The sequence below is a fragment of the Xenopus laevis genome, chromosome 3L, assembly GCF_017654675.1.
Source record: "Xenopus laevis strain J_2021 chromosome 3L, Xenopus_laevis_v10.1, whole genome shotgun sequence".
NCBI classification, from domain to species: Eukaryota; Metazoa; Chordata; class Amphibia; order Anura; family Pipidae; genus Xenopus; species Xenopus laevis.
In genome coordinates, this window is record NC_054375.1 from 4,613,861 (window position 1) to 4,636,197 (window position 22,337).

At 41.3% G+C, this 22,337-nt stretch overlaps 1 protein-coding gene across 3 annotated transcripts; it reads left to right on the top strand.

Annotated features, from left to right (window-relative positions):
* The first annotated feature begins 1,323 nt into the window (after positions 1-1,323).
* Positions 1,324-18,066, top strand: LOC121393075 (transmembrane protein 140-like). 3 transcript variants are annotated; one of them, XM_041585865.1, is made up of 2 exons: positions 1,324-1,542; positions 15,855-18,066. In XM_041585865.1, the coding sequence occupies exon 2, from the start codon at positions 15,894-15,896 to the stop codon at positions 16,485-16,487; it is 594 nt and encodes a 197-aa protein (XP_041441799.1). In that variant the 5' UTR covers positions 1,324-1,542; positions 15,855-15,893; the 3' UTR covers positions 16,488-18,066. The 3 variants fall into 3 exon arrangements, with proteins under 3 accessions (XP_041441799.1, XP_018107388.1, XP_041441800.1); XM_018251899.2 differs by lacking the exon at positions 1,324-1,542 and adding an exon at positions 2,311-2,332; XM_041585866.1 differs by lacking the exon at positions 1,324-1,542 and adding an exon at positions 14,158-14,270.
* Positions 18,067-22,337: the final 4,271 nt, after the last annotated feature.

Below are 22,337 nucleotides of genomic sequence, written 5' to 3' on the forward strand. Positions count from 1 at the left end.
AAACTGAAATTTATTAAAAAAGTTTTTTTTGCGGGTGAATAGGCTGTATTCGATCGTACGAATCGAATTTGATTTGAAGTATTTTTTTAAAAAAAACTTAGTCCACCAATTGATTCCATATGGGTTCTAGGAGGTCCCCCATAGGCTAAAGCAGCAATTCAGCAGGTTTTAGATGGCGAATGGTCAAAGTCTTAAAGAGACAGTACATGATAGATTTCGATAGTCTAATTTTTTCAAATTTAATTTGGACTATTCTCTAGTCGAAATACACAAAAATAGCTTGAAATTCAATTTTTTTTACTTCGAATTTTCACTTTGACCCTTCTTGATAAATCTGCCCCTTAAAATATGAAGATTATGGAAAATTATGGAAAGATCTATTATCCGGAAAACCCGGTAAGTCCCAAGCATTCTGGATAATAGGTCCCATATACTTATTCTATGCTTAAAACTGCAGAGCTGCCCTTCCTTCAGCAGGTGGCGCACACTCCCTTACTGAAAATTCCTCACTAAAAGGGTTGTTCAATTTAAAAGAGAAGTAAACCCTAAAAATGAATGGGGCTAAAAATGCCACATTTTATATAGTGAACTTATTGCACGAGGCTAAAGTTTGAGCTTGTCAATAGCAGCAATGATCCAGGACTTCAAACTTGTCACAGGGGGTCACCATCTTGGAAAGTGTCTGTGACACTCACATGCTCAGTGGGCTCTGATTGGCTGTTGAGAAGCTAAGCTTAGGGCTCGTCACTAATTATCCAGCAGAAAATGAGCTTCCCTGGCTGTAATATAAGCTGATGCTACAGGTTTGCTGATTATTCAATTCTGATGCTAATTGCACTGGTTTCTGTGCTGCCATGTAGTAATTATGTGTATTAATTACTAATCAGCCTTATATTGTGACATTTCTATTCTATGTGTACTGTATATTGTGAGTGGCTCCCTAAGCTCAGTAAGTGACAGCAGCACAGAGCATGTGCAGTGAATCAGCAGAAAAGAAGATTGGAAGCTACTGGGGCATCTTTGGAGACACAGATCTTTACTGCTAAATGGCTGTGGTTGCCTTGGGCTGGTACAGAAGCACAAAACATCATGTACAACATTTCTAGCTACTTCTTTAGTTAAGCTTTAGTTCTCCTTTAATTTAAAGGGCCAGTACACCTCCCCTTTAGTACTGTGAATAGGCAGAGGAGGAAGGGGTGGTCATTGGCAGGAACGGGTGGGTGGCAGCAGAACTGTGAAGAGAACACCCCCAAAGAGTGCAACATGGTCTAGCAGTGAAAGGGTTAAAGCCCAACACACTGGCAGTTATTGCAGGGAGGGCATATAAGGAGCAGCGCAGATTAGTGTCTCCCCGGGTGGAGAGAGAGTGATGCAACGTCAGTGTCTGTTCTGCAAGTGGATCTGGACACAATCAAACAGGAGGTTTCCTGAAACTGTCAGTTGTAGCACTGCCAGCTGATTGGCTCACGTCTCTGCAAGGGAATAAAACTGCTCCTCTGATCCCTGCAAACGAAACAACTCTCAGCCTGAACAGCTAGACAGGTGGGTAATAATAATCTTTATTACGGGCTCTGTCTTTATTGTCCCTTTAATCCAGTGATCCCCAACCAGTAGCTCGTGATTAACACGTTGCTCTCCGACCCCTTGGATGTTGCTTCCAGTGGCCTCAAAGCAGGAGCTTATTATTATTGATTTACAGGGTTGGAGGCTAGTTTTTGTTGTACAGGTATGGGACCTGTTATCCAGAATGCTCGGGACCTGGGGGTTTCCAGATAACTGATCTTTCTGTAATTTGGATCTTCATACCTTAAGTCTACTAGAAAATCATGTAAACATTAAATAAAGCCAATAGGCTGATTTTGCTTCCAATAAGGATCAATTATATCTTAGTTGGGCTCAAGTACAAGTTACTGTTTTATTATTACACAGAAAAAGGAAATCATTTTTTAAAATTTGGATTATTTCATTATAATGGAGTCTATGGGAGAAGGCCATTGCGTAATTTGGAGCTTTCTGGATAATGGGATTCTGGATAATCAGAGTCTGCCAGTGCACACAGGGGCTATCAAATAGCCAATCACAGCCCTTATTTGGCACAGCTTGTGTTGCTCCCCAACTCTTTTTACAGTTAAATGTGGCTCACGGCTAGAAAAAGGTTGGCGACCCCTGCTTCAAGCCGACCCCCCTGTCTTATCCTGTGTCCCCTCTATCTGCTGCTCCCTAAACCTGTCCCTACATGTCCTGTCTTGTACCCGCTCAGCTTGTGCCTCTCCTCCTATTGTTACTTATACACCATGAATATATCGATATAGAACAGAGGAATCAGATGTGTGTGAGTACAAATAAATTTATTGTAATGGGTTTCTGGGAAAAGGAAAGCTAATGAATGTTACAAACAGAAACTGAAAATAGAACAAGTACTTTTAGCCAAGTCATTGTGTTTGGGATGTTTGTGTGCGTCATGTGTGTGTTTGTTGTTTCCTTTCTGTGTGTATTTGTTTGGGGAGTGTGTGTTTTTATTTATTTATGTCTTTGTGTGTGTGTTTTAATATTCTTTATTTGTGTGTGTGTACTTGTGTGTTTTTATATTCTTTATTTGTGTGCTTGTGTTTTTTATATTCTTTATTTGTGTGTGTGTACTTGTGTGTTTTTATATTCTTTATTTTTGTGTGTGTGTGCTTGTGTTTTTATATTCTTTATTTGTGTGTGTGTGTGTGTGTGTACTTGTGTGTTTTTATATTCTTTATTTTTGTGTGTGTGTGCTTGTGTTTTTATATTCTTTATTTGTGTGTGTGTGTGTGTGTGTACTTGTGTTTTTTATATTCTTTATTTGTGTGTGTGTGTGTACTTGTGTGTTTTTATATTCTTTATTTGTGTGTGTGTGTGTGTGTGTGTACTTGTGTGTTTTTATATTCTTTATTTGTGTGTGTGTGTGTGTGTGTGTGTGTGTACTTGTGTGTTTTTATATTCTTTATTTTTGTGTGTGTGTACTTGTGTTTTTTATATTCTTTATTTGTGTGTGTGTGTGTGTGTACTTGTGTGTTTTTATATTCTTTATTTGTTTGTGTGTGTGTACTTGTGTTTTTTATATTCTTTATTTGTGTGTGTGCTTGTGTTTTTTATATTCTTTATTTGTGTGTGTGTACTTGTGTGTTTTTATATTCTTTATTTTTGTGTGTGTGTGTGCTTGTGTTTGTATATTCTTTATTTTTCTGAGTGTGTGTTTGTGCAGTGTGTTTGAAAAGAGTGCATTATATGTGTTTAAACTGCGTTATATATATATATGCCTCCGATCGCAGCTGTGGGTCGTGCGCCCGTTGGGCCTCCATTCTGATCCGATTGTTGTTCCCTAGGGCCCACGATTGGATCAGCCCGACATATGTGTAGCATATCGGGGAGAGATCCGAGAAGACATAAACTGCCGACAGATTAAAGGTGCCCATTAGTGGTGGGAGAATAAATTCGCCTGGCGCAAATTTGCGTGGAATTTCCGAGTTTGGACGCTGGTGAATGAATTCAAGAAACTCCCGCGAAAATTCACTGGCGTCAAAAAATTCTGGACATGCGTCCGAAAAGTCGCTCTTGTCAAAAGTTGATCCGCGTCAGCAATATTCAGATGTCCGTTGACGCAGGCGTCAATATTCGAGTTTCGCTAATGGGATGGGAATGGGAGAACTTCGCCCATCACTAGTGGCCATACACGGGCAGATTTTGATACCGATTTTTCCTGCGATCGGGGACCATATTGGCTAGTTGATGCAGTCCTACGACTCGTGGCAACCATTTCCTTCGTTATAATCCAATTGTTCAGCCCTAGAGCAAACGTTTGGATTAAGCCGATATCGGCCTGCCATTAGTGGGCAAATCGGGGAAAGATTCGCTCGTTTATGGCCACCTTTAGTTGGGCATTGTATGGGGCCCTCCGGCGGGCTTCGATATCCGTCGAAAAGTCGGCCATATGTCTTTGGGGCAGGTATTGCCCACGAACGAGCGGATCTCTACATGTATGACCACCTTTACCCTGTGTGTTTTACATTGTTTACTTAAAGGGGTTGTTTACCTTTAAATAAACATCTGGGGGCAGATTTATCAAAGGTCAAAGTGAAAATTCCAAAAAAAAAAAACAAAAACGAATTTCGATCTAATTTTTGTGTACTTCGACTAGGGAATAGTCCAAACTTGATTCGAAAATGTATCATGTACTGTCTCTTTAAAAATTCGACCTACCATTCACTATCTAAAACCTGCCGAATTGCTATTTTAGCCTATGGGGGACCTCCTAGAACCAATTTGGAGTCAATTGGTGGACTTTGAAAAATCGAAGGGTTTTTTTTGGGGAAAAACTTCAAAACAAATTCGATCGAATGCGATGTTACCTAGATTCGCACTATTCGAATTCAATCCAAAACTTACTTATTCGGCCAAAAACAAACCCTTCGATTGGTCTTTTTAAATTCAAATTTCGACGTTTTTCAAATTCGAAATTCGACCCTTGATAAATCTGCTCCTTAGTATGATGTAGAGAGGGATATTCAGAGACAATTTGTAATTGGTTTTCATTTTTTATTATTTGTGGTTTTTGACTTATTTAGCTTTTTCTGCAGTTTGCAGTTTCCGCAATCTGGTTGCCAGGGTCAAGATTGTCCTAGCAACCATGCATTGATTTGAAGAAGAGACTGGAATATGAATTAGAAGTAGCAAAACCAATACATTTGTAGCCTTACAGAGCATTTGTTTTTAGGTGGGGTCAGCGACCCCCATTTGAAAGATAAAAAGAGTCAGAAGAAGAAGGCAAAGAATTAAAGAACTATATAAAAAAAGAAGACCAATGGAAAAGTTGCTTAGAATTGGCCATTCTATAACATACTAATAGTTAGTAAGTTATAAGGTGTATGTGTGTGTGCATTAGTGTAGATGTGTGTTTGTGTAGATGTGTGTTTGTTGTATGTGACCTTTAGACAACTGCTTCATTAGTCGTAGTCAGCAGGAATGGGTCCTGTACATAAAGGGAACAGAAACCTTCTCAAAAACAAATTCTCGCCCATTCTGTCCAATGAGAATCCTCCCTCCCAGCACTGACATCAGCCCTTTGTCTCACGGAGGAACATTACTGGGCAGTTTAGGCTGATGCTATTCTATTTTTTGGTGCTAGAAACATACGTCTCTAGGGGGTCAGTACAGGTATGGCATCTGTTATTCAGGATTTTCGGGATCTGGGGTTTTCCAGATAACGGATCTTTCTGTATTTTGGATCCTCATACCTTAAAAAATCATGTAAACATGAAATAAACCCAATAGGCTGGTTTTGCTTCCAATAAGGATTAATTATATCTTAGTTGGGTTCAAGTACAGGTGTGGGACCTGTTATCCAGAATGCTTGGGACCTTGGGTTTTCTGGATAAGGGATCTTTCTGTATTTTGGATCCTCATACCTTATAAAATCATGTAAACATGAAATAAATCCAATAGGCTGGGTTTGCTGCCAATAAGGATTAATTATATCTTAGTTGGGATCAAGTACAGGTGTGGGACCTGTTATCCAGAATGCTCAGGACCTGGGTTTTTCCAGATAACGGATCTTTCTGTATTTTGGATCCTCATACCTTAAACAATGATGTACTAAACCCAATAGGCTGGTTTTGCTTCCAATAGGGATTAATTATATCTTAGTTGGGATCAATACAGGTATGGGACCTGTTATCCAAAATGCTTGGGACCTTGGGTTTTCTGGATAAGGGATCTTTCTGTATTTTGGATCCTCATACCTTAAAAAATCATGTAAACATTAAATAAACCCAATAGGCTGGTGTTGCTTCCAATAAGGATTAATTATATCTTAGTTGGGATCAAGTACAAGTTACTGTTTTATTATAACACTGAAAAAAGGAAATCACTTTTAAAACTTTGGATTATTTGGATACAATTGAGTCTATGGGAGACAAACTTTCTGTAATTCTGAGCTTTCTGGATAACGGATCCCACACCTGTATTTATCTCTATACAACGGAGTCCAGCATATAGGAGCGATAAAACATATTCTGCCTGTTTATTCCCTAACGAAAGTCTCTTCAGCACAAGTTAAAGGGGAAGTAAAGTGTAAAATAGAATAAGGCTAGAAATGCTGTATTTTGTATACTAAACATAAACATGAACTTACTGCACCACAAGCCTAATAAAACAAATAATTTATGCTTTCAAAGTTGGCCACAGGGGGTCACCATCTTGTAACTTTGTTATACATCTTTGCAAGACCAAGACTGTGCACATGCTCAGTGTGGTCTGGGCTGCTTAGGGATCGTCATAAATGATCAAAACAGCACAAGTCAAATAATATCTGCCAGAAGCCGATACAGCAAGACTGATTAATAATCAGAATATACAGACTGCACTGGGTCCTGTGTTGTCATGTAATCTAATGTGGATTTTATCGTTTTTGTATTGTTTAATACAAACTTTCTCCATCTCTGCAGAACCAGTGGCTGCAGCAAAATAATCCTCCAAATAGAATCCCAGTTTATCTGTTTAAATCTGGCTCCATGATCTTTGTCCCTGCAGCTGGAGTTGGAAACATTAAAGGGGATGTAAAGGCAAAAATAAAATCCAATACAAATCTCTACACAGTCGCCGACTGCTCTACAGGGAAACAAACAAAGCTGCTTGAGTTCTGCATGTCTGGGAAGTAAGGCGGGGGCTCCCCCTGCTGTACATAAGTATGATTGTTTCCCTGCAGAGCAGTTAGGGACCGTCTGACAATTCCTATCCACAGCAGTAAATGAAGGGAGAATTTCACTGCATACAGTCAGGTTTCTTATAAAAACAATACACATTTTTTATTTATAGTATATTGGAGATAGGTTTCTTTTTCATTAAAAATTGGATTTTATTATGTTTGCCTTTAATCCCCAGATCTTCTGTTAATTGACTGTTGTTCTTATTGCTGCTTCTTCCTTCATGATTGCGCTTGTCTCTTTGTTATCTTTATTGGCAAAAAAAAAAATCAAGTTGGTTTGACTGTAGTTATCTAGTGTACCTAGTGGGGATAGGGAGGGGTGTTAGATTGCAAGCTCCACTGGGGACTGTATGTATAACACTGCGTCGGCACTATACGAAATAATATACTATTGTTTGTGTTCATTGGTGCAAAGTGTAACTGAAAATATAGTCGGGCGTTGACAGAAAACCTGCTGAGGATGCTGGGAGTTGTAGTCTGGCAATACCCCAGACACATGACTATTGGAGAAGAATAATAAACAACCAGGTTACTGTAATTGCATTTAGATTAGGCGCTGCTGTTGTGTCGGGTCAAGCCAACAAGACTGAAGTCACATTCTGTGCCACTTCCTATTGAGCGATTGGAGGACATTAAAGCGTGGTTTATCTTTAAATTAATTTTTAGTATGATGTAGAGACTATTTGCAATTGGTTTCCATTTTTTATTATTTGTGGTTTTTGAGTTATTTAGCTTTTTATTCAGCAGCTCTCCAGTTTGCAATTGCAGCAGTCTGGTTGCTACAGTCTACATTACCCTAGCAACCATGCATTGATTTGAACAAGAGATTGGAATATAATTAGGGGAGGGTCTGAATAGTAAGATGAATAATAAAAAAAGACACAATAACAAATGTAGCCTTACAGAGCATACTTTTTTTTAGATGGGGTCAGCGACCCACTATTGGAAAGCTGGAAAGAGTCAGAAGAAGAAGGTAAATAATTCAAAAACTAAAAAAAAAAAAAGTAAATAATGAAGACCAATTGAAACGTTGCTTAGAACTTGCCAATCTATAACTTACTAAAAGTAACTTAAAAGTAAACTGCCCCTTTAGCTTTTACAATGTTATAGAATGGCTAATTTTCCAGCTATCAAATGGTGGTCACTGACCCCATCTAAAAAAACAAATGCTCTGTAAGGCTACAAATGTATGATCATTGCTACTTTTTATTACTCATCTCTCCCCTATTCATATTCCAGTCTCTTATTCAAATGCACAGTTGCTAGGGTGATTTGGACCCTAGCAACCAGACCCCTGAAACTGCAGAACTGCTGAATAAAAAGCTAAATAACTCAAAAACCACAAATAAAGAAAATGAAAACCAAGTGCAAATTGTCTCAGAATATCCCTCTCTACATCACACTAACAGTTAATTTAAAGGTGAACCACCCCTTTTAATATTAAGTGATCGGTATTGACATTAAGCTGTAGGTTTTTTGGCTGCCCTCCCATTTGGAAGCTGTTGAGACGCAGAAGAGGAAAAAACACTATAAAAAATCAAGACCAATTGAAAGCTGCTAAGAATAGGCCCTGCTAGAACATACTAAAAGGTGAACTTCCCCATTAATATCTAAACATTTAATCAAAGCAGTGAAAAAAACAAAGTCACTGTTACTGATGTAAACCTGCAGGCAACTGATAAAAGCGTTTGGAAGGGCAACTTCCCCTTTAAAAATTTCAATTTCTGGGAATTCCCTGGCTGCGACTCACTGGATGTCGCAATATAAAGTGCTGCGGCTCTGCAGAGTCATGCGCTCCTTCTCTGTTTTTGTTTTCAAGTAGAGCAGATTCTGTCTGGCTATGTTTAGCTTCTTACTGAGTCTGTGCTCGGAGCTTTAATAGAACCTCAGTATCAGTTTCATTGCACAAGTACTCACCTAATGGAACAGGGCCACCTACTGGCATCAATAAACTCACACTGGCTGCCCTCCAATAGCTCAAGTTCCTGTATCTCTCATTTACTGTATTGTCTAAGGGAATCAATATGGCACCTCCCTCCTCCCATATGTATAAATACAAATATACAGAGAAGGAATGTTCTGGGCACACAATAAGCTATACCCTCATACTGTACTGTCTAACGGAATCAATATGGCACCTCCTCCTCCCATATGTATAAATACAAATATACAGAGAAGGAATGTTCTGGGCACACAATAAGCTATACCCTCATACTGTACTGTCTAAGGGAATCAATATGGCACCTCCTCCCATATGTATAAATACAAATATACAGAGAAGGAATGTTCTGGGCACACAATAAGCTATACTCTCATACTGTACTGTCTAAGAGAATCAATATGGCACCTCCCTCCTCCCATATGTATAAATACAAATATACAGAGAAGGAATGTTCTGGGCACACAATAAGCTATACCCTCATACTGTACTGTCTAAGGGAATCAATATGGCACCTCCTCCTCCCATATGTATAAATACAAATATACAGAGAAGGAATGTTCTGGGCACACAATAAGCTATACCCTCATACTGTACTGTCTAAGAGAATCAATATGGCACCTCCCTCCTCCCATATGTATAAATACAAATATACAGAGAAGGAATGTTCTGGGCACACAATACGCTATACCCTCATACTGTACTGTCTAAGGGAATCAATATGGCACCTCCCTCCTCCCATATGTATAAATACAAATATACAGAGAAGGAATGTTCTGGGCACACAATAAGCTATACCCTCATATTGTACTGTCTAAGGGAATCAATATGGCACCTCCTCCTCCCATATGTATAAATACAAATATACAGAGAAGGAATGTTCTGGGCACACAATAAGCTATACCCTCATACTGTACTGTCTAAGGGAATCAATATGGCACCTCCTCCTCCCATATGTATAAATACAAATATACAGAGAAGGAATGTTCTGGGCACACAATAAGCTATACCCTCATACTGTACTGTCTAAGGGAATCAATATGGCACCTCCCTCCTCCCATATGTATAAATACAAATATACAGAGAAGGAATGTTCTGGGCACACAATAAGCTATACCCTCATACTGTACTGTCTAAGGGAATCAATATGGCACCTCCTCCTCCCATATGTATAAATACAAATATACAGAGAAGGAATGTTCTGGGCACACAATAAGCTATACCCTCATACTGTACTGTCTAAGGGAATCAATATGGCACCTCCTCCCATATGTATAAATACAAATATACAGAGAAGGAATGTTCTGGGCACACAATAAGCTATACTCTCATACTGTACTGTCTAAGAGAATCAATATGGCACCTCCCTCCTCCCATATGTATAAATACAAATATACAGAGAAGGAATGTTCTGGGCACACAATAAGCTATACCCTCATACTGTACTGTCTAAGGGAATCAATATGGCACCTCCTCCTCCCATATGTATAAATACAAATATACAGAGAAGGAATGTTCTGGGCACACAATAAGCTATACCCTCATACTGTACTGTCTAAGAGAATCAATATGGCACCTCCCTCCTCCCATATGTATAAATACAAATATACAGAGAAGGAATGTTCTGGGCACACAATACGCTATACCCTCATACTGTACTGTCTAAGGGAATCAATATGGCACCTCCCTCCTCCCATATGTATAAATACAAATATACAGAGAAGGAATGTTCTGGGCACACAATAAGCTATACCCTCATATTGTACTGTCTAAGGGAATCAATATGGCACCTCCTCCTCCCATATGTATAAATACAAATATACAGAGAAGGAATGTTCTGGGCACACAATAAGCTATACCCTCATACTGTACTGTCTAAGGGAATCAATATGGCACCTCCTCCTCCCATATGTATAAATACAAATATACAGAGAAGGAATGTTCTGGGCACACAATAAGCTATACCCTCATACTGTACTGTCTAAGGGAATCAATATGGCACCTCCCTCCTCCCATATGTATAAATACAAATATACAGAGAAGGAATGTTCTGGGCACACAATAAGCTATACCCTCATACTGTACTGTCTAAGGGAATCAATATGGCACCTCCTCCTCCCATATGTATAAATACAAATATACAGAGAAGGAATGTTCTGGGCACACAATAAGCTATACCCTCATACTGTACTGTCTAAGGGAATCAATATGGCACCTCCTCCCATATGTATAAATACAAATATACAGAGAAGGAATGTTCTGGGCACACAATAAGCTATACTCTCATACTGTACTGTCTAAGAGAATCAATATGGCACCTCCCTCCTCCCATATGTATAAATACAAATATACAGAGAAGGAATGTTCTGGGCACACAATAAGCTATACCCTCATACTGTACTGTCTAAGGGAATCAATATGGCACCTCCTCCTCCCATATGTATAAATACAAATATACAGAGAAGGAATGTTCTGGGCACACAATAAGCTATACCCTCATACTGTACTGTCTAAGAGAATCAATATGGCACCTCCCTCCTCCCATATGTATAAATACAAATATACAGAGAAGGAATGTTCTGGGCACACAATACGCTATACCCTCATACTGTACTGTCTAAGGGAATCAATATGGCACCTCCCTCCTCCCATATGTATAAATACAAATATACAGAGAAGGAATGTTCTGGGCACACAATAAGCTATACCCTCATATTGTACTGTCTAAGGGAATCAATATGGCACCTCCTCCTCCCATATGTATAAATACAAATATACAGAGAAGGAATGTTCTGGGCACACAATAAGCTATACCCTCATACTGTACTGTCTAAGGGAATCAATATGGCACCTCCTCCTCCCATATGTATAAATACAAATATACAGAGAAGGAATGTTCTGGGCACACAATAAGCTATACCCTCATACTGTACTGTCTAAGGGAATCAATATGGCACCTCCCTCCTCCCATATGTATAAATACAAATATACAGAGAAGGAATGTTCTGGGCACACAATAAGCTATACCCTCATACTGTACTGTCTAAGGGAATCAATATGGCACCTCCTCCTCCCATATGTATAAATACAAATATACAGAGAAGGAATGTTCTGGGCACACAATAAGCTATACCCTCATACTGTACTGTCTAAGGGAATCAATATGGCACCTCCTCCTCCCATATGTATAAATACAAATATACAGAGAAGGAATGTTCTGGGCACACAATAAGCTATACCCTCATACTGTACTGTCTAAGGGAATCAATATGGCACCTCCTCCTCCCATATGTATAAATACAAATATACAGAGAAGGAATGTTCTGGGCACACAATAAGCTATACCCTCATACTGTACTGTCTAAGAGAATCAATATGGCACCTCCCTCCTCCCATATGTATAAATACAAATATACAGAGAAGGAATGTTCTGGGCACACAATAAGCTATACTCTCATACTGTACTGTCTAAGAGAATCAATATGGCACCTCCCTCCTCCCATATGTATAAATACAAATATACAGAGAAGGAATGTTCTGGGCACACAATACGCTATACCCTCATACTGTACTGTCTAAGGGAATCAATATGGCACCTCCCTCCTCCCATATGTATAAATACAAATATACAGAGAAGGAATGTTCTGGGCACACAATAAGATATACCCTCATACTGTACTGTCTAAGGGAATCAATATGGCACCTCCTCCTCCCATAAATAGAAATAAAATGTATGTGCAAATATATATATATAGTATATACGGAGTTGAGTTGTTTTCCTGCAATTCTGGAGCAGATGACTATTAGACAGGGATATTGTGCTGGAGTTTGGAGTCAGTACAAAGTACAACTGCCAGTTGTGTGGTATCAGCACATATATCTGCTCCGTCAGCTTTTTCTCACCAGATACATTTAGGCCACACAGTTCTGCCACTGAGTTTGATACGGGGAGTAGTTACTATAGGGGGGAGCAGACCCAGTGGGGGTACTGATTGGTTTAATAGCCTCAATTATTACCTTATTCCCAGTGTTTATTGGGGCCCTAAATTGATTTTCTGCTATTAGTCATTTAAGATGTGAAACAATATGAACAGTTAAAGGAACGCTACACCTATAATTTTACTATTAAATGCAGCCTGTGGGCCACGACCCAAGATTTGACCCAAACTGCTGCTTGATCTCATTCAATACAGTTTAACATAGCAGCCAATCGGAACGACACAAGATTAATGCAGGGAATGTGTTAGCTGGCACCGCGTGTCCAGAAATAAGGCTCTCCGTGTGCCAACAGACTTAACTTGCCCTTTAAATTGGACTATAAGGGCACCCAACCACATTAATAGGGTCCATATGGCCCTAGCAAACAAGCACTGACTTCTGAATATGAATAGGAGAGACTGAACAGAAAGACGAGTAATAAACAGTAGCAATAACAATACATTTGTAGCCTTACAGTGCATTTGTTTTAAGATGGGGTCAGTGACCCCCATTTGAAAGCTGGAAAGAGTCAGGAGAAGAAGGCAAATAATTCAAAAACTATAAAAAGTAAATAATGAAGACCAATTGAAAAGTTGCCTAGAATTGGCCATTCTATAACATACTAAAAGTGAACCACCCTTTTAAATTAGGGATGCACCGAATCCAGGATTCGGCCTTTTTCAGCAGGATTCGGATTCAGCAAAATCCTTATGCCCAGCCGAACCGGAATCCTAATGTGCATATGCAAATTAGGGGCAGGGAGGGCAATCGTGTGACTTTTTGTCACAAAACAAGGAAGTAAAAAACGTTTCCCCCTTCCCACCCCTAATTTGCTAATGCGAATTCGGCTGAATCTTTCATGAAGGGTTTGGGGGTTCGGCCGAATCCAAAATAGTGGATTTGGTGGATAAATAACCCCAATAAACTGGTGCTGCTTCCAATAAGGATTAATTATATCTTAGTTGGGATCAAGTACAAGCTACTGTTTTACACAGAAAAACAAAATCATTTTTAAAAAATGTGGATTCTTTGGGTTGAATGGAGATGGCTCTGGATAACGGGTTTCCGGATATACCTGTATAACTTTAAACCCAGTGACAATGAGGGATGAATGGATATCGGGAAGCTGCTGAATTACATTTGCTTTCATTGGGGAAAAAAACATTTTGGGTGGAGTTGCCCTTTAAATAAGTTTCGGCATAGCTTCTGAGCATGTGCAGTGCCGCTGACACAAAAGATCCCTAACAAGATCCAACATGGGGAGCTGCTGGGAGAAACTTAAAGGCTGTTATTGAGTTTAACCCCTTTAGGCTGGTACAGTGTATAAAATACAATTGTTTTAGTTGCTCTCTTAGAATAATATGCTCATTCCCATCAGAGCAAGTTCAAGCATTACTGTGCCTTTAAATGTGTGTATCTTGTGTTTTCCCGAAGCAGCGTTGTGCGTAGCAAGTTAACAGACTGAGTCTAACTGGGAGACGGGGAAAGAATCAGGGAGGGGGGGGGTGTCACATGAGTCGGGTCACTTGCAGGATCAGCAAATTTAAGTTGAAAACATGAGGCTATGTATAGGGCAGCGGGCAATGATACTGTTCCATTGGGGATCTCCTCCAGCTGCATCCAGTGAGTATGAAGCCAACATTACTCTCCTATTGTTTCCTGCTCACATGTGTGTGTGTGTCCTCTATGCAAATTGAGTATATATATATCTATATATATCTATATATATCTATATATATCTATATATATATATATATATATATAGATATATACATATAGAACTGACTTAAGAGTGTAAGATCTGTGAGAGGGAGGTCTCTTTCCTCTTCTGTCTCCTACTATGTAGCATCTAATCTATGTACCTGCTTCTATATATATATATATATATATATATCATTTTATTTTGATTGATTAATGTTTCCACTTTTTGTGCTATTACAGGGGTTGTTCACCTTTAAATTAACTTTTAATATGAAGCAGAGAGGGATATTCTGAGACAATTTGAAATTAGTTGTCATTTTTTTCTTACCTGTGGTTTTTGAGTTATTTAGCTTTTTATGCAGCAGCTCTCCAGTTTGCAATTTCAGCCGTCCGGTTGCTAGGGTTCAAATGACCCTAGCAACCATGCACTGATGTCAATAAGAGACTGGAATATGAATCGGAGAGGCCTGAATGAGGAATAAAAAGTAGCAAAAACATTTGTAGCCTTACAGAGCATTTGTTTTTAGATGGGGTCAGTGACCCCCTCATCTGAAAGCTGGAAAGAATCTTTATATATATATATATATATATATATATATATATATATATATATATATAACCTGAATCAGACGCTTGCACTCTAAACCAGTCTTCCATGAACGTGGGTGCTGGGTCAAAGTATTTATGTAGAGTTCAAGAGGACCCGCACACCTTGGTTAGTGAACCAAAAATTTCTTTATTTTTCAAACTTGTGCATCCAACGTTTCGACCCACATTAGGGCCTTTATCAAGGACCTTGATAAAGGCCCTAATGTGGGTCGAAACGTTGGATGCACAAGTTTGAAAAATAAAGAAATTTTTGGTTCACTAACCAAGGTGTGCGGGTCCTCTTGAACTCTATATATATATATATATATATATATATATATATATATATATATATATATATATATATATATATATATATATATATATATATATATATATATATATATATATATATCTCTATATATATATATATATATATATATCCAGGACTCTACTATTTTACTCAGTCTCTTATTGACATCAGTGCATGGTTGCTAGGGTCATTTGGACCCTAGCAACCGGACAGCTGAAATAAATATATATATATATATATATAGCCCTTTGATAAAACTGGCCCTGCCTGGGTACTATGATTTTCTCCAACATTTCTTCGGGGTATTGGGGGGCATATTTCTCAACGGTTAAAGTGACCATTGTTAAAATCGGGCTACGGCAAGATTACGTTTCACTAATTTCTCATGTGCATATTCACCCTTTGTTTTTGTTTTTTTATATATATTTTATTCAAAAGGAATAGCTTTTTATAGGGGTATGTGTTGTTTATTGTAGGATACTGATATTGTTTAAGGTCTGTGTTCTTACACTTTTATTTTACTAGTTCCCCTTTAAAGGGCCAGTTGCACAAAGAGTATTAGATTTCTGGATTATTGTAACCAGTCCTGTCTCTTTTTTTTGCAGTTTAGGATGAACTGAACCTTCTGGAGAAAAAAAAAAAAAATGTTTGTGTCTGATAAGTTCCGCAAGGTCGCCTGGATCCTGTTGACGATTCTCCTCTCCGGGTTCATCTGCTCGCTCCTGATTTACGCCTTACTTCTGGAAGCGGGCAGCATCGCCATCTCCGGATGCAAGAAGATTGGATTCTATAACTACTGCCTCTATAACGGGACCAGTGCCGGGTGCTACTGTATCACCGATCAGGAAGGACTGACTGCCGTTGGATTAAATTGCCAGAAAGGTCTTCTCCTGTCTCTGGTCTTGACCTACTCCTCCCTGGTCACCTTCCTCATGGGTCTTCTCACCATGACCTTGGCCCTGTCCTTCAATGAGCGCACCCTGTGGATGTTCCCTCAGGTATTCAATGGACTCAGCTTGGCAGGACTCTCCGTTGGGCTCCTGATGTACCTCTGCTTGACCTGGGGGCTCTATGACATCTCTGAGCTCAGCACTGGATTTCTGGCTTTGCTCTTGGCTATCGTAGGCCTGATCTTGCTCTCCAGCGTGATGAGACATTACTCGAGACTCACAGCCAACCCTTTTAAGTCGACCCTTACTGATGACACTTCAGATCAGAAGTACAATTTGGTGGTTTAAAGGGGCCACTTAGGGAGGCACACGTCTCAGTTAAGCTTTTGATGCTTCAAATTAAAATGACTCCTTCAACAGTGGTGGTGGCTCCAGAGCTTTCTGCATACCTTGTAACTATTCTGGTTTTCCGGGAAGACTCCTGAATTGTGGACTCCAAGAGATCGTTCATCAAGAAACTCCAAGAATATGAGGCTAGAATGAAAATCATCATTTTCCGAAGTTGCCTCACTAGGAAACATAGGAAAACGAAGCGCTCCAAGTGCCATCCCGCCGGCGATTTTCATCCTAGCCAGCGGGGAGGCAGTTCGGGGAGATTAGTTGCCCCAAAGAAGAGGAGATTTATCGTCGGGAGACTAATCTACCTGAATTGCAGTGTGTCTCTGCCCTTAGTCGCCCGGAGACAAATCGGGGGGCGACTAATCTCCTCGAACTGCCTTCCTGCCGGCTAGAATCTAAATCACCGGCGGGATGGTACTCTGAGTGCTTCGTTTTCCGCAGACACCCAAAGTTGCCTCACGAGGAAAATGAATCAGTCCGAGTGCCATCATCTAGCCGGCGGGAGTTTGGGGAGATTAGTTCCCCTGAAGAAGAGGAGATTTGTCGCCTGGCGACTTATTTCCCCGAATTGCAATTGCGTATTTCTGCCCTTAGTCGCCCCGGCAACAAATCGCTTCTTCTTCTTCGAATCTAAATCGCCGGCAGGATGGCACTCGGATCGCTTTGTTTTCCGAAGTCGTCATCCCACCGGTGATTTAGATTCTAGCCGGCGGGAAGGCTTTTCGGGGAGATTAGTCGTCCGAAGAAGAGGCGATTTGTTGCCGGGCGACTAAATCTTCCCTATTTTTCGCATATGTCTCTTAGGAATGGTTTCTCTATATTTACATAATGAAGGGCTGAACTGCACAATTAGTGCATTTTTTACCATAGAAGATGGGGGCTGAACCACTGGTAGACACCCCATTCCCTATTAGGGAAAGATCTTATAACCTAAGACAAATTGTGTGCAGAATCATGTGCCCAAATGTTGCTACGGTCACTTACCCTTTTTTTCTTTTAGTTTATACTTAAAAGATGGTTGTACTGTCGTAATTCTTCAGTAATTGTTGCACTGAATCACTTTAAAAGGATAAGGATATTAGACACGCTGCAGGCAATGGACCAGAAGCTGGAATTGGCTCCATAAAATTCTCCTCCTGGCCATGTAGAGCTGACAAATGTTTTATTATACTAGATTTAAAGATTCTATTTCTAAGATTGCTGGAAACAGCTCCCAGCCTGCTTTAGCCCTTTATAATATGTTGGGATATAATGGGAGTTGTAGTCCTGCAACAATGTGATGAACCACTGTAATAGAAGGTCTACATACCCTTCAAAGACAGGTTTCCCAAGGCGAAATGCTCTATCTCTAGTTGATCTACAGCTCTTCACTCAAGACTTAACATTCCTGCTCTGTAGAGAACATTCTTCACTCTGCCTTAAACTGAGCTTGCATCATTGGTATCCACTCCTGTATTTATAGTGTTAAAAAAAAAAAAAAAATCATTGTTATAGATGCAGTTAAATACATTTATATGCTATAAACCTCTGAATTGTGCATTGTCTTTTTTTTACCCCCATAAAAGCCTGATTTTAGCGTCTCTGGGAAAAGGAGTTGCCATAGTAGTTTGTTGTATGCTGCAGCGCCTTTTCCATCCAGAAGGTGGAGCAGTGAACGCCCAGTTACAATGATTGGACAATTCATGAGTAATATATATGGCGGCTCCTACTAAGGACCCATCTATTCTATTTGCTGACTTGATTGCACCAATCCTCCTCCACTTGGGCAACTTCCCTATCTTGGCTTGTGGGTTCGGTGCAGGTAAAAAAATAGAACGGGACTGCAGGTATTGGTTGGTTCAGTAGCGTAACTATAGCGGAAGCAGACCCCGAAGTCGCAAGGGGCCCCGGGGAAAAGGAGGGGCCAGACTACTGGGTCTACTTCCGCTATAGATAACAAGAAACCTCCCCCTTCCCCAGCCACTCTCTTACCTGCAGCGGGAAAGCAGAGATAAGGGGCGGGGTCAGTGTGGGAAGTAGGCGGAGGTGGGAAGTGGGCGGGAGGATGGGGATCGGAATGCGCAGGGGAGCCCGGCGCACTCTAGTTACGCCACTGGGTTGGTTAGTACAGGTATAGGACCTGTTATCCAGAATGCTCGGGACCTGGGGTTTTCCGGATAACTGATCTTTCTGTAATTTGGGTCTTCATGCCTTAAGTCTACTTGAAATTAATTTAAACATGAATTAAACCCCCACCAATTCTTGCTGCGATAGCGACTTGCCAAACCACGCTCACCACACACATTGAGGAGGCTAAAATTGACCTATCTCTGATTAAAGTGGATTTGCAGGCTGTGAGAGAGCGAACGGCAGCTGTGGAAGCTAGGGTTAGTGATCTGGAAGATATGTGTACGCCAGTTCCAGCACAACTCACTGAATTACAGCGGCAACCAAAGCAGCGGGCCTCTCTCTTAGATGACTACGAAAATCGTCAACGCCGCAACAATGTGCGGGTGGTGGGGCTCCCGGAGGGCGCAGAGGGCAACTCACCTACTGATTTTGCTGACAGATGGCTTAAGCAACTTCTACCTAATGCACCCTTTACCGCACACTATACGGTGGAGCGGGCACATCGTGTCCCGGGTCGTCCTAGACCCTTTCTTATAAGATTGCTTCACTTTCGGGATCGGGATGCGGCTCTCTCCGAAGCAAGAGCAAAAGGCCAGCTGGTCCATGAAGGAGCCAATATATCATTGTATCCTGATTACTCTACTTCTCTGCAGAAGCAGCGCAGCACCTTTACCGGCGTAAAACGGCAGTTGCGTGACTTGAAGTTGGTCAATGCCATGTTATACCCGGCTAAACTCAAGGTCGTTGATGCAAATAAATCTCATTTTTTCAATACTCCTGAAGAGGCATTGAGCTGGATTGAAGCACGGTCCGGCCGAGGTCCCAGGAGGAGGAAAAGCTTATACTCGGAATTTTTCGTTGTAATCCCTGTTGCGGGATGTACCTCTCAGTGCAAGTATTCATCTCATGTTGCTAGGTAATTAATACCTCTGTATGAGACTATTTCAGTGGCAGACACGGTGCCTTCTCCGGACACGTGTAGGTGTTGCCATAAGATTCTCCTTAGGCACTAACACCTGCCTAAAGGTGGCCATACACGGATAGATCCGCTCGTTTGGCGATGTCGCCAAACGAGCGGATCTCCCTCCGATATGCCCACCTTGAGGTGGGCAATATCGGGCTGATCCGATCGTGGGCCCTAGGGCCCAACGATCGGATCCTAGCGTTCGCCAAACGGGCGGTCGGATCGCGGGACCGCATCAACGAACAGATGCGGCCGCGATCCGACGGGATTTTTAATCCCATCCGATCGAGATCTGGCCGACTTTCGGCCAGATCTCGATCGGGGAAGCCCGTCGGGGGCCCCCATACACGGGCCAATAAGCTGCCGACTCGGTCTGTCGGCAGCTTTTATCGGCCCGTGTATGGCCACCTTTAGACCTTATTGTGCACTGGGCCTCTCATGCTTCATATACGCAACGTGTTATATTTTTCTTGGGATTACATGTTAGCTTTTAGTTCTGAAGATTCCTTATTTCATTCTCCTGTGAACCGTTGACCTATCACCACGGATGCTCTTTGGCCACAACAAGATTTGGAACGAGCTTGTTGAGGGCAACCAAACTCCCCAGTTGATATTATGTTTGGGATACTAAGCCCACCAGACTGTGAGGGTTGGGCAGGGTGGGGGTTTTATTTTTATGTATGTTGTTTTAACTATGCCTCATTTCAGTCTTTCTTTCCTTCTTCTCTTTCCCTCCCTGGCTGGATAACAATGTATGTATATGGCGGGCCGATGTGTCGCAGGGTGTCCGGAAGCCTGAACTGTATTCATCTTAGTGTGAGTCCCCATCCCTTTTACACATCACCAAATGGCTGCTGTTAAAGGACCAGTAACACTAAAAAATTTTGTATTAAAAAATCCATCCCCCCCCCACGAATAATAGGTCTACCCTGCATAAAGTTTATTAAAATCCATACTTTATTGAAAAAATACTGTTTGAAAACACTACTTCCTGTGTACTGCAAAACGGCGATAAGGCGACTCTCTCTGCAGCTATGCGCTCTGCATCTTCCCCCTAACCCGACTTCTGCCAAAACCGGAAGCCAAGCGCTACAACTGTGACAGCAGCCAATGGAAAACCTGTTTATGTTCCATATCAGGCAAATGCATATCTTTCCTTTGTATGAGAGCACTCCTAAGACGGCATGTTTATGCCTGACCTGTTGTATATGTTATATTCTAGCTAGGTTTATTAAGCCCAGATATGCATTTGCCTGATATGGAACATAAACAGGTTTTCCATTGGCTGCTGTCACAGTTGTAGCGCTTGGCTTCCGGTTTTGGCAGAAGTCGGGTTAGGGGGAAGATGCAGAGCGCAGAGCTGCAGAGAGAGTCGCCTTATCGCCGTTTTGCAGTACACAGGAAGTAGTGTTTTCAAACAGTATTTTTTCAATAAAGTATGGATTTTAATAAACTTTATGCAGGGTAGACCTATTATTCGTGGGGGGGGGATGGATTTTTTAATACAAAATTTTTTAGTGTTACTGGTCCTTTAAGTTAATATCTTGGAATGTTCGGGGCCTTAACGATAAGGTAAAGCGGGCGTTAGTTTTCAATTATCTTAAATCTTATACCCCCCACATTCTTTTACTTCAGGAGACCCACTTAGTGGGGAGTCGGGTCCTGGCTCTCCGGAAACCGTGGGTTGCGTATATTCATCATACTACATATTCCACATATGCAAGGGCCACCTCGGTCCTGGTTAGGAAAGGCTTCCCATTTGACCTTATGGAGATGCGTTCGGACAGATCAGGCAGATATCAAATTTTGGCGTGTGCTATAGCTGGATTTCCCAGCCTCATAGCTAACATTTACATTCCTCCCCCCTTCGCAGAAACATTACTTCATGACCTATATCAAACACTGATGCAGCTGCCCCCCGCCCCGGTGTGTATCATGGGTAACAATTGTTGTAACCCTCTGTTGGATAGGCTGTCCGCTCCTACAGTAACTACCTCAAAACTTGCTGATTGGGCCCGGGCCTACAATTTGGTGGACGTATGGCGCTGGAAGTATCCCGAGCGCAGACAATTCTCCTGCTATTCTACTACCTATCAGTCATTATCTCGAATAGATCTTGCACTGGTTTCTTCGGATCTCCTCCCTAAAGTTCGAGAGGTTGGATATTTGCCACGGGGAATCTCAGATCATGCCCCTTTGCTTCTTTCATTAGACCTCCTCTCCGACCCCGCGCATAGAACTTGGAGGCTGAGCCCATACTGGTTGAAGGTCCCTAGTGTGGTCGGGGAATCTGCTGATTCTGTCGCGCAATATTGGAGTGTGAATTATGGTTCTGCGGATCCCTCGACTGCTTGGGAGGCCTTTAAGGCAGTCTCCTGAGGCACCCTAATGGCTGCAGTGGCCAGGGCTAGAAATACCTCTAAAGAAACCCTACACCACCTAGAACTGGCAGTTACCCAATCCAAAACGGAATATATTGCCAATCCCACACCACAGACGCATGGGGAATTCACGGCTGCTCTTAGGCACCTCAGTTTGCATAGGATAGAGCTGACTAAAAAGCAACTTCTTCACGCCACCAGCACTACGTTTGCGTATGGTGATAAAAATGGCAAGCCCCTAGCTTTCCTAGCCAATCCTCCTAATGGTACTTCTGCTGTCCCCAGGATCCTCTCCTCAACAGGGGACGTGTTGACCTCTCCGTCCGAGATAGCCTTAGAATTCAG